Source organism: Rhinolophus hipposideros (assembly GCF_964194185.1).
Source record: "Rhinolophus hipposideros genome assembly, chromosome: 21".
NCBI classification, from domain to species: domain Eukaryota; kingdom Metazoa; phylum Chordata; class Mammalia; order Chiroptera; family Rhinolophidae; genus Rhinolophus; species Rhinolophus hipposideros.
The window spans coordinates 35,940,569-35,968,499 of record NC_138067.1 but is presented as its reverse complement, the minus strand read 5'-3'; the positions used below and the strand labels follow the sequence as shown (position 1 = coordinate 35,968,499).

The following is a 27,931-nucleotide window of genomic DNA, read 5'->3' as shown; positions in this document are numbered from 1 at the left end:
CGGAAACAAACCAACGACATCCCGGGGTGCTTTCTGGGAGGTGTAGTTCTAGCTCCGGAGACTCCGCCAGAGTAACGGCGCCTGCGCCGCGCGAGGCACGGTGGGAGACGTAGGATCAGGGAATCGTGAGGCTTTTTGGAACTTGGGTTAGAAGCTTTGAGTAACACCAGTTTAAGTATTATCAGGATTTATTTAACCGTGGGAGTCTCTCTTGTCCCTAATAGGAAGACAAGTCTTAAGTTAGGCTGCATTCCCTTTTACTGAACACTCGCTAGGTGCCAGTTACCTGTTAATCTCTTTTCAGGCACAACCTCATTCACTTAGCAAATATTTATTAGTGTGGGAGTCACTCTTCTAGGCATGGGGGACACTCAGTGAACGAAACAGACAGAAATCTTTGCCCTAATAGAGTTTTTATTTTAGAAGATGGGAGATAGGCAATAAACAAGTACAACAATTTAATGAGACGTAGTAGGGAAAAGAATACAGCCTGAAAGGGCCATACTGAGTACCAAGGTAGGGATGGTCAAGGAAGCCTTCTCTGATAAAGCAGACATCTTCAGACAATGGGAAACTTCAATTTACCACATATGCGTTGACCCAGATCAATTCTAGGAAGTAGCATTGTGATCAACACTACGGATGAGAATACCGAGGTCAAGTGGGAAAATAATGTTTTCAAATTCACATACTACCAGTACAAGATAACAGCCCCTAGGAATAGAAGCATTATTCCTTTCTTGGTTCTGCATCTGTAAAATAGGTGTCTAGAGCAGGACATTTCCTATTTCAAAGGGTTATGAGTAGTATTCAGTGAAAAAAATGCACATAATGAGTGAAGCACTAAGCCTGGCACAAAGTAAGCATTCAATAATTGCTTCTGAATATTAATAATCACTTTATGTTTCAACATCCAAAAGATCCCAGGAAGTCAACATAGACAATTAGGGTTATTTATTGGGGAATGTCAGCAAAGAACATACATGGAAACAAGTCTTAGGGGCTTAAGAGTAGGCTCAGAGGAGAGGACCCCATCCTGGGAGAATGAGCAGATCCCAGGCCTGCGCAGAAGTTGTCAGGGGGTACCCAGGGGTATGGTGAAGGAGAGATAGTCCCCAAGGGCACCCCAACGGGGCCGGTAGATCTGGAAAATGGTGATCCAGGTGGTGAGTACAATCACCCAGAAGAGGAAGCCCACAGCTGAGCGCCAGACATCTGTAAGAGGGAGCAGGAGTAGGTAAGGTTGGCTTCCACCTGTCCTCTGGTCACCCACCGCAGACCAGCTCCCTCTTCTCTTCCACAGAGCCCCAGAATTCTGGAACTTCCATCATACGCTCCCATCAAAGCTCCCTGCTCCTCGCCCCCCTCCCCGCCATGGCCTTTTTTCAACTGTGTCCTGGACTCACAGCCTTTGATTTGGCTCTGCTCTGTGTACGCCGGGACAAGGAAGGCCTCTCGGAAGAACCAGAAGATGTTGACCAACCAGAGAAAAGGCAGGAAAGCAAACCCACCTAAAGAGAAAAGAAGCACAAACTGGGACATAAGACAATGAGTATCCACCCAACACTCACCTAGAGGACTTATTTGGAAGGTCCTCTCCCACACCCAAGATTAAATTGAGATTTCTGCTATTAGGGACTCAGGAATCCTGGATCTTCCCTGGGATCCAGGAATTTGATTCCTCAACCATTTCTTTCTGAGGATCCAGGAATCCAGCCCCCAACTCTCCTCTTGGGACCAAGAAGTTGAAGCCCAGCCTCTTCCTTCCTCAGGACCCAGGCCCTTCCCTCAGACACAGGAATTCGCGTCTCCAGCCGTTTCATCCCTTAGATCCAAGAATCCAGGCTCCCAGACCCTCTTCCCTCAGGCGTTCTAGTCCCGTTCCCTGTCTTCTCTTGGGACCCTAGGAGACTGGCCCTTACCCAGGTAGTACTTCCGGCACAGGTTCAACTTCTCCTCGTTGGACACCCGCTCCAAGTTCATAGCTGCGCTGGGTCCAGGTCGTCTCAAGGGTCTGCGAGGCAAGACACAAGCCTTGACACTGTGAGATGCAAAGATCGCGAAAAACCACGCCTCTTTTTACCAACAAAACAGATCAACTGCAGGGTTGGTTTGCTGAAAGAAGGGCACCTCTACCCCCACTAGCAAACTGAATGGGTGGAGACCCTCTTTATATTTCTTGGGGTGCGCGAAACGACCCCCAACTCACCAGTGAAGTCTACTTCCTCCCGCTTGGACGCCTTTGCCACTTTCAACTGCAGACGTTTGCGCGAGATGCCGCAAGTATCTCTGGAGTTTGTAGTCTTTTTTGATAGGCAGCGCTGTACGCGTGAGCTTCTGTAGGTGATTCCGTGGAGAGGGCGCAGGCCTCCGACACGCAAGCGCATTAGGGAGTTTCTGAGCGCGTGATAAGCATCCGAAGGCAGCAAAGAACTACAGTTCCCAGTGCTTTTTTAACCAACGGAAGTGACTTAAGGGCAGGCAGAGTTGGAAGGTTCGGGCAAAAATGGTTGAATATTTAGCTTCGATATTCGGGACTGAGAAGGACAAGTGAGAACCAGCACAAGCAGTGGCCGCTCGGGGGGTCGGAGACAGAGCACTTGGTTTCCTGGTGGCTGGGCGGCGTGGTACGGTGTTTCTGGGGTGCCCGGCCTCCCCGGTTCATCTCTGTCTTTGCACCTCTGCCAGGGTTAACTGCTCTTTTGACTTTAAGATTGGGCCTGTCGGCATGGGGACCGGTGCTCCCGGCTTCACAACCGACTTTCTGCCAGCTGAGACCCGGCACGGAGCTTGATGGTTAACGCCTCCGGCCATTCCCCTTCTGTTTTCTATCATCGCGAGGTCCCGCCTTTTGCGGTTTTCTGAGGCCCACCCTACCGCCCGGCTTTTTTCTCGTCGGACCTCTCAGGTTCCTCCCCCAACCTTCAGGCTCTTCTCCCAGAAACTTGGCCACGTCCCCGTACGTACAAACTACACCCTTGGGCTGTCCCTCACTTTTCTTTTTTTTCTTTCTTTTTTTTTTTTTTTTTTGTCCCTCACTTTTCGTCCCTCACCTTTTCTGCATTTCTTACGGGCAAGCGTCTCTAATGCATTCAAGACGCTTAGGCTTTTTCTCTGGTGCTAAGTCCCACCCCAACCTTCTTACCCCACCCCTTTGCGTAGTCCCGCCCTCTAAGCTCAGGCCCCGCCCCTCTACGTTCTATTAAGACCATAGTGCTGCTCAACCTGTACCGAAATCCACTGAACACCGCCCAAACCGCAGACGGATCGCACTGAGAGAGGGACCGGTTTGGGGGGCAGGGCGGACAGCTCTTAGCAGGCCACCCCCTGATTCCACCCTGCCTCCTCCTCCAGGTCACGTGAGCGATATGGAGGTGCAAGAACACCATAACTTCTTTGAGGTGAGGGTTGGCAGGGGTGGGTTGAGTTTCCTGTGGGCCAGGAGCTCAGCTGAGCTCCTCCTGGTCTTCCACAGGAAGTGTTCACCGAACTGCAGGAGAAGTATGGGGAGACTGAAGAGATGAATATGTGCGACAACTTGGGGGACCACCTCCTGGGCAATGTCTATTTGCTTGCTTTATTCCCATTAGAGCCCAGAGGTGGAAGCATTTCAATGCCTAATGGCCACCATTGAAGCGTCATAGCTTGAAGTCCATCACCAAATCCAGTCCACCCCCAGAGCTGCTAACTAATCCCCTAAAGGTTTCTGAGTTTGATTGCCGGCCCTGACTGACTTTCCCATCAGTTTCAGCATGAGGATGCAGAATGGGCAGTAGCTGAACTCAATAATCGCTGGTTCAGTGGGCAGGCTGTGCACGCCGAGCTGCTCCTGTCACTTCGGCAGTATGAGATCAGGTATGGCAGTAGAGGGGTGGGATGGGCACCTGCAGTCTCAGACTCCTGTGTGTGTGTTAGTTTGGGGCTATCAGTGATAATGGCCTCCACCATCCATCCATCCATCCTCAACCCAGAGAATATACCCGCTGTGGCTTCTGAAACTTCATGCACCTGTGGCCCATTTCCCGGAACCTGCGGCGGCAGCTCTATGGGCGGGGAACCAGGTGCAGGTACCTCAGGACCAGCTTGCCAAGACTTCTTATACCCTAAGGCCCTTATGCCCTGAGATGAACCTGATCCTATGCCCCAGTAACAATGTCTCAAGCCTTTGGTATCCTAAGACTGGAACTGAGCCCCATTCCAAGACTGCACTTTAGTCCCAACCCAAAATCAGCCTGAACCCCAAATCCAAGACCAGCCTGGATCTCTAATCCTGAGATAATTCCATGAGCATCTATCCTGAGACCACTTCCAGGAACTCTAGGTACTTCATCACCTGCTCTGCCCCGTACCTCTAACCCTCCTCTCCCCACTACTGTCCCCAGGTCACCACCGAGGTCCCATACCCACCACCATCCCCAGGAAAGAAACTGTTGATGTTCCCCAGGCCACCCGCATGGCTGCTTCTGAGATCTTGGCCTTCTTGCCTTCCACCCAATAGGCACAGATGTTCCTCCCCAGGAGTCCTCCTCAAAGCTCCCTTAACTCCCGAGGGTCATCTTCCCTAGCTTTGGGGGCCTATTGCCCCTCTACTAATGAAGTTCTGTATTTGGATGCCTAGCTTGAGTCTGTGGGTGTCATTTCCTTCCACTCTCACATCTCCTGACGAAAAGGGGAAGTAGGCTAGTCTCTGGTCATAACTAAGCGGAAGAACTTCAACTAATAGGTGGAAAATCAGCTGGTTCAGGGTCCAATGCCCTAGGACCACCCCCAAGTGGGACTGGTGGGGTGCGGGCTCCTTTGTACTGGAGAAACTTCGGCACATCCATCTGAAGCTTCTTAAGGGGAAGACTTCCTGGTTGTGGCAGGTTGGAGGATTCCCAGCCTGGAAGAGATTGGGGTTAGGAGCTAAGGTAAGGTGACTTGGAGTTGAGTGGGTGTCTTCAGTGGGAGAGGGCTGTGTCCTCTGTCCCTCCTTCCCTGAGATGGGCGTCAGTAATACCTAATACTTAAGCTTACTGTATGTCAGGTGCTGTCCTAAAAGCTTTGTTTCTAGTAATGGTTTACTTCTAGTAACGGTTTTACTTCTCCACAATAACCCTATGAAACAGGTGGTAGGGATTATTATCCTATTTTATGGATGGATCATGGCAGAGGTGGGATATGAATCCACACAGTCTGTCTCCAGAGTCTTTGATCTAGCCATCTCGAGGCCTTGTGGCTTCTGCTAAAGGACCAGGAACTGGACTTGGGGGTTGGGGGTAGATTCTTGGCTTCTGTAGGGGCTTAGGGATCCTATGCCCCACATCCACTGCTTCTTTCTTCTGCTCTGATTTAATGGAAAAGTGACAAAGGCTGTGGCCGGAAGTCCTGCGGTCATGGGTGCCCTGGCTGCAGGCCCCGCCCGGATGGGGCCCCAACGCCTTCTGTTTGCTGTGCTGCTCCTGGCCCAGGCGGCGCCGCGAGAAACCTCCCAGCACTGCGGCCGCCTCGAGTACTGGAACCCTGACAACAAGTGCTGTGGCAGCTGTCTGCAGCGCTTCGGCCCGCCCCCCTGTCCGGGTGAGGAGCAGGGACTGGGCGTAGGCATATGTTCCGGCAGAGCTAGGGGGTTATAGGGAACCGGGGAAGGAGCTAGGTTTGGGGGCCTCGCTTCAGGGTAGAGGCGGCGGGCCTTAAGCAGATAAGGCTGGTATGGGGGCTGAGCTTGTGAAGAAATACATAGTGTGGGTTACGTGAGCGCTACGGCCAAGGCTTGTGACTTGTTAGAGAAGTGGATCCGGGCGGTGAGGAAGAGGTGGGCTGTGCAGATAAATCCGCGTGTGGCGGAGCTCAGTGTGGGAGCGGGCGGGGCATGAAGAGGGCGGGGCCTGTGGACGAGGTTTCGAGACTGGCAGGGCTGGTGGGAGTGGAAGGATGGAGGGGTGGGTGAGGAGAGTATAAGGGGCGGGGCCTGCTGGGATAGGGCAAAAGGGAAAGGGCGTCGCGGAGGAGGCGGGGCTTGGAGGCCACACCTCAGAGTCCCCGTCTCCCTCTAGACCACGAGTTTTCAGAAAACTGCGGGCTCAATGACTTTGGTGATCACGTAAGGTATCCCTTCGAAAAGTGTCCTCCTGGGCAGTGCAACCCCAACAGCGCGGAGCTTTGTAGCCCTTGTGGAGGCGGTGTCACGGTCTTCACGCGCGCGGGAACCGGGCGGCGCTGCGGAGAGGTGCTAGTGGGACATGGCTCCGGGCGGCCTGCTGGCGTTGGGGCGGGGTCTGTACCGCGTGTTTGGGATCGGGTGGGCGGCGTCTGGATCAAAGGAGGTGGTGTAGCTCCACATCAGAGGATAGGAGTGGGGACGGTATTAGGGGGTGACGGGCCGGGGTTGAAGTAGTAAGGGCCAGGGGCGGGGGCCGAATCAGGCGGGGAAGTGGCCCCATGGAGGGCTGTAAGGATGGGAACCTTGGGCTGGAGGGGCAGGAGCAGGGCGTGCCTCCTGCTTTACTCCAAACCCCTATTTCCAGAAACCGGTCCCTACCAAGGAGCCCTGCCCCCTGAACCTTGAAACACCCAGCCTAAACTCCCAGGAACCCAGCTCACCGGATATTTACAGTCCGGAACAAACATCTGAGGACAACGTTCCTCGGCAGGCCTTGCTGACTTTTGCCCTGCCTCTGGTGCTGGTTCTGCTCTTCACCTCAGCAGCCATCTTCCTGTTCGCCCTGCAAAGGCACCGCCGCTGCCGCCAGGGGAAAGTCACCCTCCACCCCTATCCTGGCTTGGTTTGTGGTGACTCCAACACCCACACCTTCTTGCAGTCGTTCCCTTCAGGTTTCAAGGAGGCATCAAAGGCAGGTAACTCAAGGAAGGTCTCTGCTTCCACACCTGGGCAGGGGTTAGTCCCGGACACACCACGAGGGAGGGAGGTGGACTGGAAGCCCACCCTTTCCCCCCCTACCCCCACTGTCTCCCAGAGCTGCCAAATCTGGCGTCGCAGCCCCTCTCTCGACTCCTGGATGAGCTGGAGGTGCTGGAGGAACTGATTGTGCTGCTGGACCCTGAGCCTGGGCCAGGTGGGGCACTGGCTTGTGGTACCACTCGACACCTGGCTGCAAGATATGGACTGCCTGCTGCCTGGTCCACTTTTGCCTACTCACTGCGACCCAGTCGCTCACCTCTGCGAGCCCTGATTGAGATGGTGGTGGCAAGGGAGCCCTCCACTTCTCTGGGCCAGTTTGGCACACACCTGGCCCAGTTAGGGAGGGCAGATGCACTGCAGGTGCTGTCCAAGCTTGGGTGATCTGGGGCTCGCCCAGCCTAATACTCAATATGTTTCCCTTGAAATCAGTGCCTGTCATCTCTCGGCCTCATTAAGGGGCCCTCTTGAAATACAGTCTTAATTGGGCCAAGAGACAGCAGACATCCTTATTTCCTTCTCCCCACCCCAAGAAAAGGACCCGCTCCATCATCCACATTAGACCAGATGACGGAGAACTGGCCTCAGGTGCCTCTGGGCAACCAGGGTCCCTTGAGAAATACTGCTACCCCTGGGAGAGCTCATCCCCAGGGACCCAGCTGGGTTCTAACTTAGAATATGCACAACATTTGTTGCTCTGAAGCCTTGGACAGACCCCATAATTTACTTGTAATTCTGAACAATGGCCTCTCACCCACCTGTTGAGGCTGATGGGCTTCCTTGGCTCAGGATGGGTGTGGGGCATGGAGAAACGAGCTCCTACCTGGCCCTACCACTATACAAACTGGAAGACCACCTTTCCAAACATTGACAGACTTTATTGTGGGGGGTTCCCACCTGGGATCCCACCCTCTTAAATAAAAAAAGTGCATAGAAAAGAAGGGATTTAGAAACCTTTGTACATTATTTACAACCTGGGACCCCAGGGCAGTAAGGGGACTGCTGGGTGGGCTGGAGGGGTGGAGGCAGGGCCCTTGCCACCTGCATGCCCACATCCACCCTGAACGTGACGGCGGGGGTGAGATGCTCTGGGAGGGACTAGGGAGCCCCAGACCAGGGGCAAGATGGCAGCGGGAGGCATGGTGGGCAGCACAGCTTCAGTTAAGGAACCGACGGCAGCGCTTGGCGCCACAGTTGCAGGGCAGCTTGTTGCTGGCATCCTCAATGGGGAACTTGTAGTCATAGGTGAGCTCCTCACCACGCAGGATGCGGCGCAGGGCGAAGATGACGATGTGTTTCTGGCCCTCCACGTGGATGACTCGAGAGAAGCAGTTGGGCTCACAGGAGTGGTTGATGAAGCGGGCGGCATTGCCGTGCATCGTGGCATCCACCACGTCAAAGTCATCCATGCGGAACATGTAGCACCCAATGCCCTGCAGGAACAAGGGGGGCGCAGTCAGGTGCCCTGTTCCCCTGGGCGGGCCCTGCCTCACCCACCTCATTCCCAGGACCTGGCAGAGCCCACCTTCCCATCGTAGAACTTCTCCCGCTTGTCAGTCAGCACAGAGCGAATGACAATACCAGAGTACTCAATGACCATCTCGCCGGCATCGATGTTGCGCTTACAGAACAGGCCCCGCCCATGGATGGCAGATCTGCAGGGTAGGATGGGCAAGGGGAGCTCAGGGGGCAGGGGGACAGGACCAAGGCAGCACCACACCAGGGCACCTGTCATCCACCCAAGGGGCATCCTCCCCCCAACCCCACTAACCTGTAGACACCCACAGCCTCTTTGGACGTCTTCTTGAGGTGGCGAAAGCGCATGGCCATGGGGAGCTCCAGGCTGGTGGCGCGTCTGGTGGAGGACAGCAGTGTCACATGGGCTGGTACCCAGGAATGATCTCTCTTGCCCCTGGTCACCCTCCTTAGGACCCTTCCAGTCCATGCCAGCACCCATACCTCGTTGACCTGAGCTGCACCTCATCCTCTTCCTCATCACAGGTGGCTCCCTCAGGGAGCACCCGGTGCTGGGAAGCCAGGAAATTGAACATGTCAAAGGTGCACTTCCTGCAGGGGGAGGGAAGAAAGGAGGGAGGCTCGTAGCCATTCCTCTGAGATGCCACCCACCTGCTCTTGGCCTGGGTCTGCTGCTGGCAGAGCAGGAGAAACACCACTACTATGGAAGACATAGCAAGCCAAAGGGGAACGAATGGCGTTTCTTCTGATAATGAACTCCAGAAATAATTCCTGGAGTGGCCTAGGGTCTTCTCCCTGGGCCTCAATTTCCAATCTGTACAGACTTAATTCGTACCCCAAGGAGTCCCATGGGGCTCCCCCAACCCAAGCATCATACCCCAGACCTCTCACCGGAGATAGACCTCAGCGCGGGCCGCCCCATGGGGGTTTAGGGGTGGCTCCTCCTGCCCCTCTCCCTGCTGGTGGTAACGGAACTTATAGTGTTGGCAGCGTTGGGCCCCGGGCAGCTGCTCTGCCAGGAAGATGACAGCATCGTGGTGGATGCCCAGGAGCCTTGCTCCACTCATTCCTGGGGAGAGTCCAAGTCATGTCGGAGGCCCATCATGCCCTTGGGGAGTCCTCCCAGTCCCCAGCATCCCTGTGTACCCCACTTACCACTAAAGGAGAGATGTCTAAGCCGGGCATGCCCTCGGGCCTCCTGCACCTTCTCAATCAGAGCTCTCCATGCCCCTGAGGAGAGGGAAGGGCCAGGGCAGAGTCAGGACGGTATTGTATGGGACCCCTTCCCTCCCAGTCACCGCCACTCCTGACTCACCTTCCAAGCTCTCTGCCTCCACGCTGAACCCATCCTCACTGCTGATCTCAAAGCGCAGGTGCGGGCCAGCCCGTTTTGGGGCCTGGTTCTCTTTATCCTCTGGGGATGGAGGCTCTTCCTCAGAGCTTGAAGCCTCACCTGGTCCCAGGAAGCAGGTCAGAGTCACCCCTCCTGGAGTCAAAAGCCCCAGTTCTCCATCACCCGCCCTCCCTTCCTGGGCACAAGCATAGACACCGGGTCTGAAGGCCTCCCCCTGCTCTAATTGCCCAGTGAACCCTACAGACCAGACCCGACATTATTTTTTTCTAAGGGATCTGCGGTCCCTTTTCTGCAGGACTTCTCGGCTAAATGAGCAGTTCCATGAAGGCGTGGAGTGCTTTAGCCCTGCAGGACACACTATGGCTCACTCAAACCCAGCCTACCATAAATGCCTTTCTACCCCTCATTCTTCTGTCTCACACACAACGAAAAATACTGGAGAATTATATTATTTTGTACATCTATTTTTATATGCAGTATATTTCTATAAACATTACTAACGTATTATGACATAGATCCATACTTACAGAATCAAATACACGTACTTTCTGAGATATTTAAGGGATTTGTCAGGGCTTAAGATTTTAAAGCTCGAGCAGACAGGACTTGCTGGTGTAGGAGATGTGGATATGAGAGGAAGGGGGTTGGGGGGCTCAAGGACAAATCCGAATTTTGGGGCCTGAACAACTGGAAGGATAAAACTGCCACTGACAGAAATGGTGAGGGTGGGGGAGAAACAAGTTTGAGGTAAAGCTCGAGAGCTCAGTTGGAGACATGTGGATCTGAGATTCCTCTTAGAAAAACTCCCCTGGCAACGTGCTGGTGGAGATGGGGAGCAGGCACCAGGAAAAAGGAGTGTGGCTAGCAATTTGGGGGCTATCAGAATTCGCGATAGAATTTAGGGTTATTAAGTTAGATGAGAGCACCTGGGACATGCCAAAGTTGACAGGCTGTGGCAAACCAGAGGGGAAAGGGGTGAGTTCTAGAAGTCAGGAAAGGAAGGGAGGGAGATCAGCACACCAAATGCCGCTGGCTCAAGCAGGACGTCGACTGAGGACTGAATACTGGGCAGAGTGGGAATAATGGAAGTTTGCATGGAGCACACTTTAGGAAAGGCAGGACTCACATGGCCACGCTTTCTTCCCACCTCACTAAGGAAGACTCTATAAACCTGACTCTTGCTGTGACCCACGTCATCTCTAGGCCTCAGTGCCCCTGGGTGCACCTCTGACACTTCTTCCACCTCTTCTTAGCCCTTTCCCATCCTCACCTCCATTCTGTCCCCTGAACACAACGTCCTGACTACAGGGGCCTCACCTGGACACTCTCACTGCCTTCTTTCTCAGTGCTCATTCTAAGCTGCAGTGCATCTGCTAATGTAAATGTCTATTTCCTCTACCGAAACGTGGTATGCTCCCTAAGGGCAGACAGGGACCCGTCAGAGTCACTGCTACACCCTCAAGCCCTCTCTGACCCCATAAGCAGTCTTTCTGCTAAGCAGTCTCACTCTACCTCACTTCACTTCCATGTTCAGCAGCTGCGCTCTACATAATGAAAAAATCCACATATTGTGACAAGATGGGGCCACCAGAAATTCTAAGCCTCAAGCTGCTGGATTACCAGCTTACTCGGCTGCAGCCCTCTCTCTCTGCCCTCCCTAACCAAGAGAGTACTTCCCTTCTAGCTTCACTGAGTCGGTCAGCCATCCTAGTCCAAGTGCCCGCATCCTGTGTGCTGATATGTCTGCAGGTACACCTAACCTCACCTTTCTTTCATCTCTGGGGTGTCCTATTCAACCCGACCACCATGTCTCCTATCACTTCCTTTTCCATCCACTTTTTTGAAGTGGATCAATTCTCCACTGTATCTGGCAGTTACCCAGCTGAGCAAGCACAGGGAAGGAGGCAGTGAGAGGGAAAGTCTGGTCCCTACCTGAGTAGTGGTGCCACTGGGACTCAAGCAGCAGGTCGGGGGGACCATCTCCCTGGGGAAGACCACCTTCTGGAAGTGGCAGCAGAGGGGACCGGTCCTGGAGGGGCCTGTGAGGAGAGACCTGTCAGAAGAGGGAAGGGACAGTGATCCTAGAGCCAGAGCCTTCAGGAAGGGAACTAGCCACTCACCTGGGGCTCTCCTCTCCAGTGGGCTCCCCAGGGTCATCCAGGTCGAGAACTCCACGTACTGTAGGCGTTTTCATCCTCACTCGGCTAAACCTGGCGGTGGGGGGAAACCACGTGAAGCCTGTGCTGCCTTCTCCTGTCCAACTGCTTGCCCGCCTCTCAGCCTCAGCATACTCACTCACCCGGTGCCACTGAGCCCTGGACCCTGGGGGGGACCCTCCAAGACCTCTCCATCTTCCTCCAGCCGGGGGGTCTTGCTCGGGGGAGGCGCTGGTGGGGAACGGCCAGAGAAGGTGGACACTCTCTTGACACGGATGGCCTGGCGGGGCGGGCTGGAGGGCCCACTGCTCAACACCAGTGTCAGTGGAGGGGGCGGGGGGGGTGGAGCAGGGCGGACTACCCCCACCACTGGCAACATACCCAGCAGGGGTCCTGGGGGCAGAGTCCAGGAAGTGGGGGTGGTGGGGGGGATGGGAGAGGGCAAAGGTGGCTGCTTCACTGGGGTGGAGACAGGTTCACCCTCCCCAGCCATCTTCACAAACACTTGCCCCAGTTTGTTGACAAGGATGATTTTGGATGTGGCGGGTTTGGGAGGCTCAGGAGCAGGGCCCAGGCTCAACACCCGGACCCCCGGAGCCCCAGGAAGCCAGGCAAACGTCCGTGTGGGGTCAGCTGGGCTAGGGGGCAGGCCCTGGGGGGGCTGGCTGCCATTGGCCAGGGGAGGTGCTGGGGGGAGTGGCTCCTCTCTGGGCCCAGTACCCCCCTCCCCAGGCCCCCCTAGGTTCTTCAACACAAAATCCACAATTTCTGACGGCAAGTCCTCGGGAGGCCGGGCCCTGTCCCCCACAGCCCCGATGACCCCAGCCCGGCCTGCGGCTGGCCCTGAAGGAGGAGTCCCCTGGCCCCGCGGCTGCTGGACTGCTTCAGCCTCGCTGTCTGTGCCGTCATCCACTCCGTCCAGCTGTTCAATGCGGGGGGCTCCGGGGAGCGCGCCAGGGCCCAGGGCAGGGCCGGACACCACAGTCACAGGGAAGTGGACGTAGCGAGGGGTAGGGCTGGCCTCCTCCTCTGAGCTGTCCCCTGGGCCCCCATGGCTGCTTCCCACTGGCCCTGCGGCCACAATCTCTTCCTGAAAGGGCTCAGTCCCCAGCAGGCTGGCCGCGAAGTCCAGGTCAGCAGCACTCAGTCCTGACACCACCTCCATGTCCTCAAGGTCTGGGCCCAGGTCTTCAGGGGGAGGCGGAGGAGATGGGGCAGGGCCAGGGGGAGCCAGCTCCCCTGAGGTAGGTGTGAGGGCTCTAACGACTGAGGTAGGAGGGGGCACCCTGAGCTGAGGGGAGGCTCTGAGAGGGGAAGAGGCCCGCCGTGACGGTGGCAGCCTGGGAGCCAGGGGGCTGGGGCGATGGGAGCGTCGGGGGGGAGCTGGGAAGTCCGGATCGCCCACTGTAGGGATGTGGTGAGTCAGACAAGATGGACTTCCTGTGGGAGGAAGGGTCACTGTCAGCCAGGTGCTACTGCCTCACCTGACCCAACCCTCCCCGGGATACTTCCAGGCACTCACCAGGGGAGGGCAGAGGTCCAAAGGAGACACCTCCCAAGGGCCTCCGGGATGGTGAATAGTTGGGCACTTTGATTCGAGCCCCTGACAAGGAGCGGGGGGCTGGAGGAGGGGCGCTACTTGGATCCAGCCGAAGAGTGGGGTCCAGGTTTTGGACGGGTGAGTGGTGCTGAGGAGCTCCAGGGATAAGGGCATCTGTATCTGGCAGGGGGTCCACATGATCTGGGGTCTCTAAAGAGGCAAGAGAACGACATCAGGGGTGGCAGGGGCTCTTTGTCAAAACCTCTCCTCAAACGGCCTCCCTTCTTTTGAGCCAAGGGCATCTTCTCCGCCCCTGCCCCTAACCCAGTCCCAAGGGGCACTGGTTCCCAGCCATCACACAGACCCCAAAGCCCTCTGTTGACTTCTGCAAAACCTCCACATGCACCCGGGTCACGGTCCATTTGTGACCCTTCCTCACCCACCCTTGGCCATCTCCCCACTTCCTGGCTGCCTACGGCTTGGATTCAGGCCCTATAAGCCACGAGGGGCACTGCCCTCTCTGGCACGGCCAGTCCTACCACTTTCTTGCCTGCTCTGCGCATCCCTGCCACATCAAACACCTCCGCCCCATCCTGGCACTCGCAGCTCCCTATTACCTGGCTCCACCCAACCTGTGCAAACTGATCTCTGTTGCCTCCTCCCAACCTCTCTTGTTTTCAGCCAGGACGACTGCACCCTCCTCCCCTCTCCGCTTCATGTCAGGCTCCAACCTGGAACAAACTCCTTACTCACAAACACAATCCCAATCTCCTCCTCCTCCTCCTCCTCCTCCTCCCACTCAGCCCCCAACAGCCTTTCCCTTTACCAGTCTCCAAGCCCATTGTTTGCTCTGTACCATCCAGCCCTCAGCTACCAACATGGCCGTGCAGGTGCCAGTTTGGGAACTGAACAGGTCTGGTGAGAATCCCGGCTCCATCACTGTTCTACTGTGGGGTGACTGACTACCCTTTCGAGTTGCAGCTCAGCAGAGCTTGTACCTTCCTCAGAGAACTGTGGGGAGCATTACCTGAGCATGTAGCCCCCCAAGTCAGGTGGCCCTAAAGGCTCCTTACATTTGTACAATAGTTGTCACCCCGCCCCCCAATTCCTGTGAAATGCTGAGCACAGCCCCATGGCACATAATGCACAGCCATAAAGTTATCTGTTATTGCCATTACAACCACGAGAACGGCAAGCATGTTGGAGTTTCTTTAGGGGAGAGAGGAATAAGGGTGGGTGAGTCCCTCTATGGGGAGGGTGGCATTCAGGGAAGGAAATGAGGCAGTTCCAAGGCTGTTACCTGTGGAAGGGGCGGGGCTGTGCACAATGGTCTGGTTCTCCTCAGCTGCCTCCAGGTGAACTGGCTCTTCCCTTGGCCCCCATGGCCGATACTCGAGAATTCGGCACCGATACCAGCAGCGCCGCCGAGCATCCACCGTGCTCCAGTACAGCCGGGAGCACCTGTTAGGTGGGAGGGGGGACAAGCGGGTCACAACAACTTGGGAAATGGGATCCAGCACTGGAGTCGCGAAACCCTCCCATTCCCCCGGGATGCTCACTGGTAGCCAATGGGGAAGAGCCGTCCCTCGCAGTCCGAGAGATCAGACAGAGTACCCAAGGAGTCAATTCGGATGGAGCCTACGGGGCAGAGGAGAGGTCAGGAGGGGGGGCCAGGCAGGGTCAGGAAGAGCACCACCGAGAGCGAGTGGCTTACCAATGAGCACGTTGATGGCATCAGGTTCGAGCCCCGTCAAGAACTTTCGCTTGAAGTTGATGCCCTCAAAGTCCACATAGACTCGGCGGAGAACATCAAAACCATCGGGGGTCACGATCTCCTGTGAGGTGGGATGGCAAATAGGGTTGCTGCATTGGTGGGGGTGAGAGGGACGCAAGGGAAGGCTCTGTAGGCAGGGACTGGACAGTCGGGGGCTTGGCTAAAAGACTTGGGGAGAACAAGGAGACACTGAGAGGCAGCAGGGGCCTGGTCTGAGGGGCTGCAGGGGTCCCCGAGTGGAAGGGAGAAAGAGAGCAGTGGGGAGCTGTCTCCCCCCCGGTAATGGCCCACCTTGCCATCCAGCAGGTCTGTGTGTTTCTGACAGAAAACTTTCTTATCATCCTGGAAGATGCAGTAGCTGGCCCGGGCACACATGAAGTGGAAGTTGCTGAGGCAGGAGGAAAGGCAGCAGCCCACAGTGGCTCCAGGCTTTAGGCAGAGCTCACAGCGCTGCGGGTGGAAGGGGCTGCTGAGGGGAGAAGCCAGTGACCGGGGCCAGGGCCTGATGCTCAGCATCACTGTCCTTGAGACTCTGCTTGGGCCCGTCTAGCCCAGCACTTCCCACAGCAAAGGCACTCACCAAACATAACCTCTACCCTAGCTGCAACCAAGGCCACACTGATATCAAAATTATTTCAGATTTTTCTGAAGCAGAGTGTCGCAGTAGAAGAAAAACAGCAATAGCAGCATTTACCATCTCACACATGGTTCTAACGTGGAATCTCTATTTTCATTTAATCCTCACATCTGTCCTGAGGTAGGTACCTCTCACGTCCCACTTCCTGAGGGTGAGCTTGAGGCATTCTACAGTACCTGCCCCAGGTCCCACACTGGGAAGGGGGTATTCTGGCCCAGGCAACACCTCACCTCATGGGGATATAGTAAGAGCTAAATGCCATACTGTATGGAAAGCATTTGGCACGGTTTCAATCAACAGGAGGACTTCTAAGCTTTGGTCCCCAGGCCAGAGGACACATATAGGGAAAAAGCCACTATCTGTGCCACACTAAAGCCCTGAGCCAACGACAAAAGGTACCGAGCACCAGCAGTGAAGGACAGGGGTAGAGATTGTGAAACGAGCTGTCGCCATGGAAGGAGCCCTACCCGAGACCCCGAGGGCTGCCCACCTCTCCAGGCCCGTGCCCTCACCATCTGCCTCCCTCGAGCCACAGCAGCATGCACATTCTTGAGGGAACCATCGTTTTCCTCAAACACTTCGGCTGACCAAATGGCACAGTTGACATGTGTCCACTCATTCTGCCCGATGTACAGGAGCCGCCCCGCCTCCTGAGGGCAGAGGAGTGACATGAAGACAGGCCCCAGGGATCAGGACCCACAACCTGGGGCTTCACGCAGTAGCCCTCACCTTAGAGTCCGCGTCCCCATATTTGAGACAAAGGGCACACTGACGGGGGTCGTCCATGTGTGAAAAAGCAACTGGATCCTTGCCCTGCAGAGCTGGAAGGAGTGTGGGAAGGATGGTCCAAGCATCAGGACCTGGAGCCTGGCCCCCCAAAGCAGGGGCTCTGGCCTCCAGCCCACATGTCCCAGTACCTGCTGAGGGGTCCCCTGGAGGCTGCCCTGATTCTGGGGTTTCTGGTTCCTGTTGCCTCCACTGAGCGTAGACATGGTCCAGGGATGGAGGCAACACGGCATTGGGAAGGACTCCGCTGTGGATAGGCAGGGTCAGCATCTGACACATCTAACCGGGGTGGCTGGACTGGGACCCACTCACCACCTCAGCCTTTATGCCTTGACACCCTTTGTCCTTTCGCCATGTGGCGTTTCTCTCAGTCTCCCAAACAAGCCAGGCCCTCTCGTGGCACGTTTGGCACATGAAATGCTGTTCCTCATGCCTGGAATACTCTTCTTCCACATCTCAGCGTGGATGTTACCCCTTTTAGAAAGTCTGAGGCCCTGAGTTCCAGCAGGAACCTCCCTGGGCTTCCTCATCATCACCCTGACTGTCTGGGTCGTCAGTGCCTGCTCAACCTTCCAAACATGGTGTGCTCACTGCTGTCCCCAACACTGTCTTGCACAAAGTCGAGACACAGCGAGAACTAACTCCACAATCTGAGTCTCTGCTAGTCTACCACCACTGGGACTCTGACCCTGGTCCCACCACCCTCCAGCCCTAACTCTGCTCCTTGTCTATTCTTAGCCTACCGTGTGTCCCCGAAAATAAGACCCAGCCGGACAATCAGCTCTAAGGCGTCTTTTGGAGCAAAAATTAATATAAGGCCAGGTCTTATATGTTGTATTTTATGTATGACTTTGTCTTATAGTAAAATAAGATGTGGTTTTATATTAATTTTTGCTCCAAAAGATGCATTAGAGCTGATTGTCTGGCTAGGTCTTATTTCTGGGAAAACACGGTAGGTTGACTCTGGATTCCCAGGTGCCCTTGGCCTTTGCCCTCACTCCCTGGCTCCCCTCCTGCTACCCAGCCTTGCTCACTTTGGCAGCCGGGTACTCCGTCGCCAGTACTTGGGGTCGTGGGCGTCGAACCAGCCGAACGTAGATTCTAGCAGCTGGGGAGTAAGTAACAGGATGAGAAGTGGCTTCCCCAGGAGAGTTGGCAAGGGCAGGGTCTGAAGGACCCACTCTCTCCGCCCCACTATCACACAGGCCACCCTACAGGCATCTCCCAAAGAGCTCACCTTCAGTAGGAGCCCCTTCGTCTGGCCTCCTGCCCGGCGCTCTGAGGTCTCTCCTTCTTCTGAGTGCCTCATCAGTAGGCCCACCACGTCCTCCATGAAGCTGTGCTGTAAGGGGGCTTGTCAGGACCCACGCCTTCCCCTACCCCAGCCTTCTCCTCATGGCACCCACCTGTTCCTCTCAGTGTCCCACTCACCACGGACTTGTAGTGGCCTGCCTCAAAGCGCTGACTCACAGCTTGCAGATCACAGGGCCCTGGGTGCAGCTGCTTTCCATCTTGCCCACACTACAAAGAGGGGAAGTCAGCAGGGCTGGTGCTGGGTTGGCCCCACCCCGTCCTGTGCCCGAGTCCTCCAGACCTGGGTGCACAGCAGCAGTGGGCCCACCACCTTGGAGCTCAGCAGGCCCTGGAGCACCTGGCGCAAGCCCCCCTGCAAAGCCCCACTCAGGGCCTCTCGCCAGCGGGGGGGTGTGGCCCCAGCACATGGTCCACAGGTATACAACACTGAGTCTGGCAGCCCCGAAAGGATCTCGTAGTCTTCATCTAGAAGAGCCAGGGTGAGAAAGGAGAAAATGGTTGGAAGGATGTGAGGGCTCCCAGCAGTGCCTAGGCCGCCGAGGACATAGAACCCAGCTGTCCCCTGAAGGCGTGTGGGGAGGAGGACAGGGACCCCTGCAGGCTGAGGTCACATCCCGGTCCCCCCCACTCACCCGAGAGCCCCTCGCACTTGGCGTGTACCCAGTGGTCACACTGTGCGCACTGCATCATCTTGCTGTCATAGTCGTTGTCCTCATAGCAGCGGGTGCAGATTGGGCAGTAGTTTCCTGAGGCAGAGGGGAGACGAGGGCAAGTCAGAGGGGCTGGGGCCACCACCTGCCCCTCAGAGTCTCCGGTGGGGGGGGGGGGCTGGGAGCGCCACCCCTTGACTGCTGCACGGGCTGCCTCCATTATGGCCCATCTTGAGTCCCTACCCTTCCCCAACAGCTGGCCAAGGATAAGGCCTCTTTTTTAACCCTGTAGCCCCAATGCCGCACAAGGAACAGGGCCTTGCTAAAAATGCTGCCTGCACAGGTAAGGAAAGCCCAGTTTTTCAAAGTGCTCAGTGGAGACGTGAAGTTCCAGGAAGCATCTCAGGGACCATCACAAGGGTGAGGTCCCAGGTCCTCCACTTCCACTGTCCTCAGAGAGGCTGTGTCCCTCTATTTTATGTACTGAATAGGCTTCTATGGAAGAGGACTCTGAACAGCAGAAAAAGTTCCATGGCTAAAAGAGGGTGGAAAGCCACTAGAAATGAGTTTCTGTTCTAACTGCCTGTGCAGGAGCCTGGCCCACACCCCAGTGGACCCCCAGGGCCCAGGACCCCTGCCAGGTCCCCACCTTTCTCATAGAGCTGAGTGCACCTGGGGCAGAGGCTGTAATCTCCAGACCACTCGACGTCCCAGTTCTTGCCTGGAGTCGCCCCACAGCTTTTACAACGTACGCAGGCTGAGCAGATCTGGGGGGCAGGGGAGCAGGGTGACATTAAAGGTAGAGCCAGACACCAGGCTGGAGCAGTGCGAGGTGGTTGGGCAAAGAGGAGTGGACAATAAGCAGGAGACAGATGAGGAAGGACGGGTAAGAGAAGCAGAACAGGAGGGGAATGAAGTGGGGAGATTGGCAATGGGGAGACTGGGGGAGTGGAAGTTAGGCGAGAGCAAGGGATTCTGAGCCTGGGACTACGGAATCCATGAGACCCTGAAAACATTACAAGCAAATTCTGCAAAAAAATCTTATCTATGTGACGTTCTTGAAAAAAATGTTATGTTTATCAAACTCTCAGAAGGACCTCCAAACCTTCCCCTCCTCATGAGAGTCCTGGCCTAGAGCAAGGCTGGGGGTGGTGGTGGCATTAATTAGAACTCCAAAGCAAGGGGTGTGGGCGTCATCTCTCACCCAGTGGCGCCGTTTGCGTGTGGCCCGGGTTGGGTAGCTGGGCCCCAGGCAGGCTGGGTGGTAAGCATGGCGGCAGCGCTCACACTCCAGGAGGTGCTATTGGATGACGGAGAAAGACAGCAATGGTAGGACCTACTGGCATAGAGATACCCCTCTCCTCCATATCTCCACCCACCCCCATGGTTCCTGTGCCCAAACCTTGGATCCCCGGCCTTTGCGCCCACAGACGTGGCAGAACTTGCAGCGGCGGCAGCACCAAGTGTCATGATGTTGGGGCAAGGGCCGCTCAGCCTCCTCCAGGCAGAATGGGTGGAAAGGGTCACAGCAGACTTGGCAGAACACCAGCTGGGGGTGGAAGAGTGAACGATGGGCACAGTGTGAAGCCAAGAGGCCGGGGCAGGAGACCCTGCTGAGAGGGCCCTAGAAATCAAGCAGTAAGGCCTAATGGAGACTTGGGGGCTGTGAAAAAAGGTGGGGGTCCAACCTCATGCAGGCCTTTGCTGGCACACAGCAAGCACACCATAGGTGGCCCCCCTGGCACGGAGGTGAGCACACTCAGGCCTCCCATCAGCCACACGTTCTCCAGGTCACAATCCTCCTGAGGGAAGGGAGGACACAGGATCAGAGAGCAGTCAGGAACACATGTCAGATCTATCCTCAAAGGCCTGGCTTCTCAGACATACTTAAGTTTCCTCCGACCAGTCCCTGCCACCCTCCCCTCAACACCATACCTTAAAATCCACACGGACCCGGTGCACACCATCAGGGGACTTCTGTTTTCCAGTCCAGCCATTGGGAAAAGAAGCAAAAGGGCCAGGGGCCAAAGCATCCTAGGGAGGGATGGTGGTGGTCAGAAGGTTGCCCGCCCCACAACTGCAGACTTCTCACTGCCCTCTCCCTCAGCCTGTCCCACCCTGTCTTTTGCCCAGGTCCTTTGCTTTCCAGAAGGACAGGCCTGCCTCACCCCTCAGGGCCTGTCTTCTGGTGTGGACACACCACGGCACTCAGGTGAGCCCGTTACCCTGAGTTGCCAGGAAGCTCCCGGAGGGTGGGAGCCATGCCTTCCACAGGGCTCAGGGTTCTTGGTGTGGGGCCGTGCTGACCTTGTCCAGGCGCCTTCGGGCCTTGAGCTGCAATACAGGCTGCAGGGTGGGTTTGCGAGGCCGGCTCTGCTCCTCAGGTTCTGGCACTGGCAGCTCTAGGCAGGACACATGATCAGTGAGGCTCCCCTCTCTTCCCTGCCCCATTGCCCCTCTTCTACCACTCTCAATATTACCTAGATCCCCAGGGCCTTCTTTAACCAACCAAGGTCCGCTAGGGTGACCCTTAGTTAGGCGTTGCGGAATAGGCTACTAAACAGCTCGTACACCAGTTCCCCCGTCCACCTAAGACTACCTCCTTCTCTGCATTCAGCCACTTTCTCCATCACACCAAAAGAGCCCTGGGTCAGAGCCCCGTCCCTCTCACAGGAAAGACACACGACTGACTGACAGAAGAAGCAACAAGCAATTCGCACCATTTTCTCGGGGGGTCCGACGCCGGGGAGCAGGGGGACCCCCAGGCTCCGAGTCATCCGAGTCCTCGAAGATATCATAGGAGGGTCGCTGTTTGACGCAGCGCCGGGCAGACTTGCGCTGCAGTAGGAGGGAGTCCTGCTCCTCGGGCCCTTGGGGGGCCACCACCTCCTCCCGGGGCCCCCCAGCTCCCGCCCCCCGGCGTGGGCCGGGAGGACCAGGGGAGGCCTCAGGAGATTCATCGGAATCCCAGGGCAACAGCGTCTTCACTATCGTCCGGCCTGTGGGAACAGGGGACTTAGTAGGATTTTGAGTTCAGCCAGGGACACGGGACATTGGGATGGGAAAAGCCACAACGAAGTGGGGCAGAAGACAACAAGTATGGGAGAGATACAAAAGCACATGATGGAAAAGACGACAAAGGTGGTGGACTGAGAAGGGGAGGTGAGCAAAGAAAACATCGTTTCCTCATACCACGAGTCTAAAGAAGACTATGCAAAGAAATGCTCAAAACTTGTTACCTTTTTTAGCCAGTCGTTCCATCTTCCGAGCCTCTATCTTGTCGCACTTCCGGTATCTGGGGAGGGGAGCAGCACGTCACCAGGGTAGGGGACTGGTGGTCTGGGGGAAGAGAGGAAGCTCTCCACAAGGGTGCCAATCCCACTGCTATGGCAGGGCAGGCGGCCTGGGTGACGGGCAACCATGGGTGGGAACGGAGGCTGCACCCCAACTACTCACACACAGCACTGCTTCTTGGTGTTAGGGCCCCCAAACTTGGGCTTGTCCAGGCAGTTGACACAGGAACCACAGTCCTGCACACGCAGGCAGCCCCGGCAGTGTCCACACCGTGCCATCCGCATTTTCTTCCCATGATGGGAGGGCAGTGAGCGCCGGGGTGTGTGGGCCAGGGGCCCTCCAGACCCTGTAGGCTCTGAGTCTCCCCCAGGCCCTGCTGACTCCACCTTCCCACGCCGTGACCGTGATGGGACACTCTCAGTCTCAGATGCTGATGAGGTATCTGGTGCAGCAGAGAGGGGATGGAGACACAAAGCCACCAGGCTTTCTACCTCATGTCCCTGTTCTTTCCTAGACCTCCTTCAATTGGCCCTCTGCTCACCACCTTCAGACAGTGCTCAGGTTCCACGGGCCCCCAAACCCACTTGGTCGAAGACCTAGCATGTGTTCCAACCCCCTTGCCACCCCGCCCCAAGCCCACCACTCAGCTCCCTTTCCGAGGCGCCTGGTACATTGGCTGGCCCCAGACTTGACACAGCGGTCCAATGTCCCCATGACACACCCACCCTACCCTCCGTGGCGAGGTCCTGCCGATCCCGGAGAGGAAGAGCACTGAGGCGAGGGACATCTTCGGGCACCATGGCCCGGGCCTGACCCAAGGCCACAGCAGCATGACGGCAGACGTGTTTGATGCGGGGGCCTTGCACAGGGGACTCGGGGCCCTGGGGGAGGAGAAACCAGTAATACATGTGGGGAGTTGCTGCTTATGCGCCTGTAACCAGCCTTCTTCAGAGGGCCCTCCTCCCACTCCATACCGATGGTCTCTCTCTCTTCGTTTCCAACGATTCATCTTCAGACCTGACAGAACCTCTATCTGACATCTGCTTGACAGGCCCCGTGACCTCCTCCATCTGCCCTCCAGGGCTTGGCTGGTGGGGGAATAAACAACAGGGTCAGAGGCTGGAAAAGTGAGGAAAGATGAGGCCAGGGCCGGAACACAGGAAGCTGGGGTACAGGGGAAGGACTGGCTCTGAGGGTTCCCTGCAATGCTGGAGGGTGTCTAGGGAGGCAGGAGGTTCAAGGATTTCAGAGAATCGAGGCAGGATGACTGGGTGCGGGGGCCTGGCCCAGGCACCATACTTACCGGCATCAAAGACGCCACTTTCTGCTGCTGCTGCTGGTCAATCTTGAATAGCTGCACCTTGGCTCTCTTGAGAAGACTGAACATTTTCTCCTCTACACCAGACAGCGGTAAGGAACCCAGGTCCGCAATCCGGGCCTTTTCCAGTGGTGGCGGCTGCTGTGGTGGGGGTTGTGGCTGCAGTTGTAACTGTGGCTGCTGTGGTGGTAGTGCCTGGGGCAGCAGCTGGGTTTGCAAGGCCTGTAGGGGCTGCTGTAGCTGAGCCTGAGGTTGCTGCCCATTGCTCGGAGCTGGAATTCCAGGTGGGGGCACCTCGGCCTTAACAGGGGTGGCAACCACAGGAGCAAATCGAGGCAGGCTGAGGTGGTTGGTGCGGCCCACTGCCCGTGGCTCAGGCTCAACTGGAGATTCATCAGCGGGAGGAGGCTCTGGCTCAGGGGCTTCAGGGGCTCCAAGAGGAGGAGTAGTAAGCACCGATTCATAGATCTTCAGGTGGGCTTCACTTGGGGTAAACTGAGGGGCCCGAAGGAGGAGGGGCCTCCTGGATGGGGTGACAGGGGCAGGGGGTGGGGGTGGGGCTGGCGGAGGGGCAGGGGGAGGAGGGGGCAGTTCCCGGGTCAGCGAGGTCCAGCGAAATGTGGGTTCCCTTAGGATGGACCGTCTCTTTTCAGGGAGTGGGACTGGAGTAGGTAGGGGGGTTGGAGCACATGGTGGAGAAGGGACTGGTGCTGGTTCCTGGGGGGCGAGTGGGGAGACGGCAATGGGAGGCCGCAGAGTAGGTGAGACCTCCACCTTTGGAGGTTTGGGGGGGTCTTCATCCATAAATCGCCGGGGTGTCTTGATGACACGGGAGGACCGGGCACTCACCACAGGCATAATAAACTGCCGGATATTCTTGAGGAATGTGGTGCTTTTGGGGGCCACAGTGGGGCTGTCTTCCAGAGGGCCTCCTGTGGTGGTGCTAGGAGTTGGAGTGGGAGGAGAGGTGCCCTCTGGCCCTGCCCGAGCAGCTTCCCGCTCTGCCCGTTGGCTGGCAGTCAGGGGAGGCCGGCCCCTCTTCCTGGAGCATGTAGCTGGGATCACAGGAGGTGCGGGTTCTTCTTGCTCCTCTGGGGCAGGAGGCGGTGGAGGGGATGGTGGGGGCGGAGGGGTCACTGAGGGTGGTGGAGGACAAAATGGGGATGGAGGAGATGTTGAGGGGGATGGGAGAGGCGGGGGAGGGGGAGGAGCTGGAGGAGTCAGGGGTGGTGAGGGCAGCTTTGTCTCTTCCTTTTCCTCGGCTAGCATCATCTCTTCCTCAGCTACAACTCTTTCTTCCTTCTCTTTCCCCTCTTCTTTGTCTTTCTCTTCTTCTTTCTCTTCTCCCTCCTCCTCCAACTTCTGCTCCTTGCTCCAGCAGGGGCCCTCTCCCTGTCCAGATCCAGCTCTAGCTCTTTCTTGGGGGGCATCCTGCCAGCTTTCCTCATGTTGATCTTGACCCTGACCTGATTCAAGTTCCAAGGACAATCGTCCCATCTTCACTTTTTTGGCCTTTGAAACAAACTTGATCACGAGGGGGAGCCCGCCTCGGCCTCGGCCCCTGCCTCCACGGCCTCCTCGCCCAGACTGTCCTCCACGCTTAGGGGTCCCAGGTCCTGGGCCAGGCCCCTCTTTGCACTTCCAGCTGCCAGTTCGGTGTTTTACTGGAACCACAGGAGGCGGAGGCTCAGGTTTGGGGATTGTCACAGCTGCTTCTGCCACCATTACTGCTTGTTGCTTCTTCCTGCAGGGGCCTGCTGGCCGTCCTGGGGGCCGCCCCCGAGAGCGACGGGGGGTGGAGGGCTCACATGCCCGGCTTCGGGGGGCAGGGGGTGCCTGGGCCCGCCGGAGAAGTTCAGTCAGTGCCTGCACCATCCGTTCTGTGCCCTCCTCACCCCGTTTCCGGGCAGGAGTCTTTGTAGGGGTAGGAGCCACATCGGCTAGGCGAGGAGGTGGTAGGGGGGTCGTCTTATGCTTGCGGCCCCGACCTCGGGGAGCTCGACCTAAAAGGAGAATAGGTGTGGGGAGATGGGTCAAGCTAGCCTTGCGGACTGAGGAAGGAACTCCAGGAGGGCAGGGACTAAGTCTTACTTGTCTGTTTCCCCCCACAGCCCAGCCTAGCTTGGGCTTTGAACACAGAACATACTCAGTAACTGACAGAGACTCTAATTGAACAGGGAAGAGCCGACACAAAGAGCGAGAATAACATTCCTATAAAGCTATAGAAGTAGTTTCCCCATCACTCACCTCGCTGGGACCGGAGCGCAGAGCGCAGGGAACTGGGGGCCACATCTTCATCTGAATGAAAACCCTGAAACTCCTGATTTAGGGGACCAAGGGTGGAGGGGAGAAACAGCAGTCAGTGCCAAAGCCCTAGTTCCACCTGAGACTCATGTATCGAGGACTATCCCCAGCTTCCCCCGCAATATACCCCTTCCTATTTACAAAAGAACTGAAAAGACTAGAAGGTGAGGGGAGTAGAAAACAGGGTCTCTCCTTAGGGATGGAAACGCGGGATATTTTGAAACCCCATCTCCTGTGCCAGACCACACCAGCACAGCCAACAGTGGCCTGCTGGCCCCAGAGGAAACAGAACGAGGTCTTCTCAGGCCACAAAGTAGGCACTACCCTCAGATTCTCTCATACTCCAATTTAGAAGAAAAAAAGTGGGACCTCTGTTTACACCCTCACAGGCCGCAGTTTCTTCCCGAACGAAGATGGAAATAGGGCCACCCAAGCATGGTGTGCATCAAATGGTTTATCACGTTGAGATCCACTCTGAGTCCTCAGGTGGCCACAAACTGTCCTGAGTAACACAACCCACACCTTCCTGCCTTTTCTCAGGCTGGGGATAAATCCAGAGCTGAGCTCAGACCTGCCAGAGTGTCCAGCGTCTGCCTTCATTCCATTTCTCTTCAACCTGTGGCCCTAAGAGGGAAGCCCTCCACCATTCTACCCTCTCTCCTCTTTAGGTCAAAAGAGGAAATGGGGCACTGGTGAAACCAGGGCTGTGTCAGAGGTTGCGAGGCTGGGCGGGGCAGCTTACAGGTGAGATCCCCGAGAGCCCCAGTCTGAGTCCACCAACGCCACGCTGCCGCTGTCACCACCACTGGTGGGGCATGCAGTTCCCAGAGCCTTCCGGCCCAAACCTGCACTGCCCCGGCTTTGCCAGCTGCCAAGAAGGCTCAGCCCAGGAGACTTCAGCAGGACCCACTCGGGCCCCAGTGCTCGGCTGCAGCTCGGGCTTCCCTACCCACTGGCAGAGGCCCCGAGCACCGACAGTTCCGCGCAGCCGGCCACCCCCCATGCCTATGTGCAGGGCGCTTTTCCTCCGCAGGGGCCCCGAGGACCCCGCTTTCCCACGTCATTCCTCGGGGCCACCCGGACCCCTGGAAGCCCCCGGCCTCCGCCCCGCCCGGCGCTGGGGACGCCTGTGACTGCCTCACCTCATCGTCGGATTCCCCGTCACTGCTCTCCTCCTCCGGCACGCAGCCCCGGCTCGGGCCCCAGCCTCGACCCCGGCCCCGGCCCCGACCCCGCTGAACGCGCGGGCCGGCCCACAGGCGGCGGAGTCGGCGCAGGCCCCGGCGGAGCCCCAGCAAACGGAGCAGGGCCGTGTCCTCTCCGGGCTCGGCTCCGCCCGGCCCCGCCGCGCCGCCGCCGCGCCGCAGAGCTACCCGCACTCGCTCGGCTCCGCTGCCCCGTCCGCCGCGGCCCCCGCCCCCGCCGGAGCCCCGCGGACGGCCCGGGAAGCGGCCCCGCGCGGAGCCAGGCCCGGGGCAACTGCCGCCGCCCGCCGCCGCCGCCATCTTGGCACCGTGAGAGGGGCCGGGGAGGCAGGGGGAGGGGCGGCCCGTGCGCAGGGCCGGGGGGAGGGGAGGGGAAGGAGGGGCGGGGCGGCTGCGGCTCACGACAACAAGCAGCGCCGCCGCGGGGCTGGCGGGAGCCGGGGGCTGGGCCGGTCACGCGCGGGGCACCACGGGAGCGGGAGTCCGAGGCCCGTCGGCCGTCACCCTGGACCGCGCCTGAAAGGCAGAGACCTCGCGTCGCGGCCGGAGAGGGGTGAGGCGCAGGGGCCTCAGGGAAATGTAGTCCGGACGCGTCGCTTCTTCCGCCGCAGCTAGGGCCGCGAGAGCTGGGGCAGTGGGGTCCCGTCTGGACCCGGAACGGAGGCCATCTCTCGGGCGTCCGGGAGGGGCGGTCCTCGCTGCGCACTGTTCCTAGCGTTCTTGTCTAGGCCATCGGCCCGCATGAACTACCACTCCCAGTGTGCAGGGGCCTTTGGATCCTGAGAAGCCCGGAGACACTGGGTAATAGAGTTCGCGACTTCAGGAGGTGTGGGCTGGGCAAGGGGCGGCGGCCAAGGGGTAGTCTCAGTTCGAGGTACCACACACCCGCCTTTCCGTACAGCGTGGAAGAAAAATGCCGCAGAAGCCGCGGCCCTGCGGCCTTTTTGCTCAACGAGAGGAGGCGGGTGACCGAGAGCAGGGCGGAGCACGAGTTCCTCTCGAGCCCCGGGCCCCCAGACTCAGGCTCCGCACGCCTTTGCTCGCTGTGGCAGGGACAGTCACTTGGGTGTTCACAGCCCACCCACACAGGGCTTGCTGCTAAGTCTGCCCGGACACCCAGCCCTCGCGGCCGCTCCCGCCGGGGGAGAACAGGGAGGCCCGGGAGACGGAGCCGGTGGCCGCCGCGCCGAAGAGCAGGCCCAGGGCCACCAGGGGCCGCTACAGG

The 27,931-nt window shown here is 57.5% G+C and overlaps 3 protein-coding genes across 15 annotated transcripts; 1 reads left to right on the top strand and 2 right to left on the bottom strand.

The window, feature by feature from the left end:
* Nucleotides 1-939: 939 nt before the first annotated feature.
* On the bottom strand, nt 940-2,523 carry PSENEN (presenilin enhancer, gamma-secretase subunit). The gene is made up of 4 exons (XM_081032748.1): nt 2,210-2,523; nt 1,923-2,014; nt 1,407-1,511; nt 940-1,215 (listed from the first exon to the last, which is right to left on the bottom strand). Exons 2-4 carry the CDS (start codon nt 1,981-1,983, stop codon nt 1,076-1,078), a joined length of 306 nt encoding a protein of 101 aa, XP_080888874.1. The 5' UTR covers nt 1,984-2,014; nt 2,210-2,523; the 3' UTR covers nt 940-1,075.
* Nucleotides 2,480-7,847, top strand: IGFLR1 (IGF like family receptor 1). 13 transcript variants are annotated; one of them, XM_081032746.1, is made up of 9 exons: nt 2,484-2,627; nt 3,355-3,401; nt 3,746-3,855; nt 3,972-4,067; nt 4,383-4,910; nt 5,344-5,559; nt 6,036-6,208; nt 6,507-6,837; nt 6,957-7,847. In XM_081032746.1, the coding sequence occupies exons 6-9, from the start codon at nt 5,376-5,378 to the stop codon at nt 7,280-7,282; spliced, it is 1,014 nt and encodes a 337-aa protein (XP_080888872.1). In that variant the 5' UTR covers nt 2,484-2,627; nt 3,355-3,401; nt 3,746-3,855; nt 3,972-4,067; nt 4,383-4,910; nt 5,344-5,375; the 3' UTR covers nt 7,283-7,847. The 13 variants fall into 13 exon arrangements, with proteins under 13 accessions (XP_080888870.1, XP_080888866.1, XP_080888863.1 ...); XM_081032747.1 differs by lacking the exon at nt 4,383-4,910 and having other exon boundaries at nt 3,972-4,321; XM_081032743.1 differs by lacking the exons at nt 3,972-4,067; nt 4,383-4,910 and adding an exon at nt 2,714-2,959 and having other exon boundaries at nt 2,498-2,627.
* KMT2B (lysine methyltransferase 2B) lies at nt 7,756-27,006 on the bottom strand (the record flags this gene model as incomplete). Its single annotated transcript, XM_081032734.1, has 37 exons — nt 7,756-8,331; nt 8,424-8,553; nt 8,670-8,753; nt 8,858-8,965; nt 9,266-9,443; nt 9,530-9,604; nt 9,690-9,827; nt 11,661-11,767; nt 11,849-11,938; nt 12,028-13,324; nt 13,407-13,634; nt 14,725-14,885; nt 14,984-15,062; nt 15,139-15,259; nt 15,490-15,648; nt 16,348-16,485; nt 16,565-16,656; nt 16,753-16,868; nt 17,656-17,729; nt 17,859-17,963; nt 18,053-18,142; nt 18,216-18,400; nt 18,568-18,681; nt 19,235-19,352; nt 19,790-19,885; nt 19,988-20,134; nt 20,274-20,387; nt 20,521-20,619; nt 20,893-20,987; nt 21,306-21,584; nt 21,825-21,880; nt 22,042-22,321; nt 22,610-22,760; nt 22,854-22,967; nt 23,183-25,200; nt 25,445-25,517; nt 26,644-27,006. The coding sequence occupies 37 exons, from the start codon at nt 27,004-27,006 to the stop codon at nt 8,056-8,058; spliced, it is 8,148 nt and encodes a 2,715-aa protein (XP_080888860.1). The 3' UTR covers nt 7,756-8,055.
* Nucleotides 27,007-27,931: the final 925 nt, after the last annotated feature.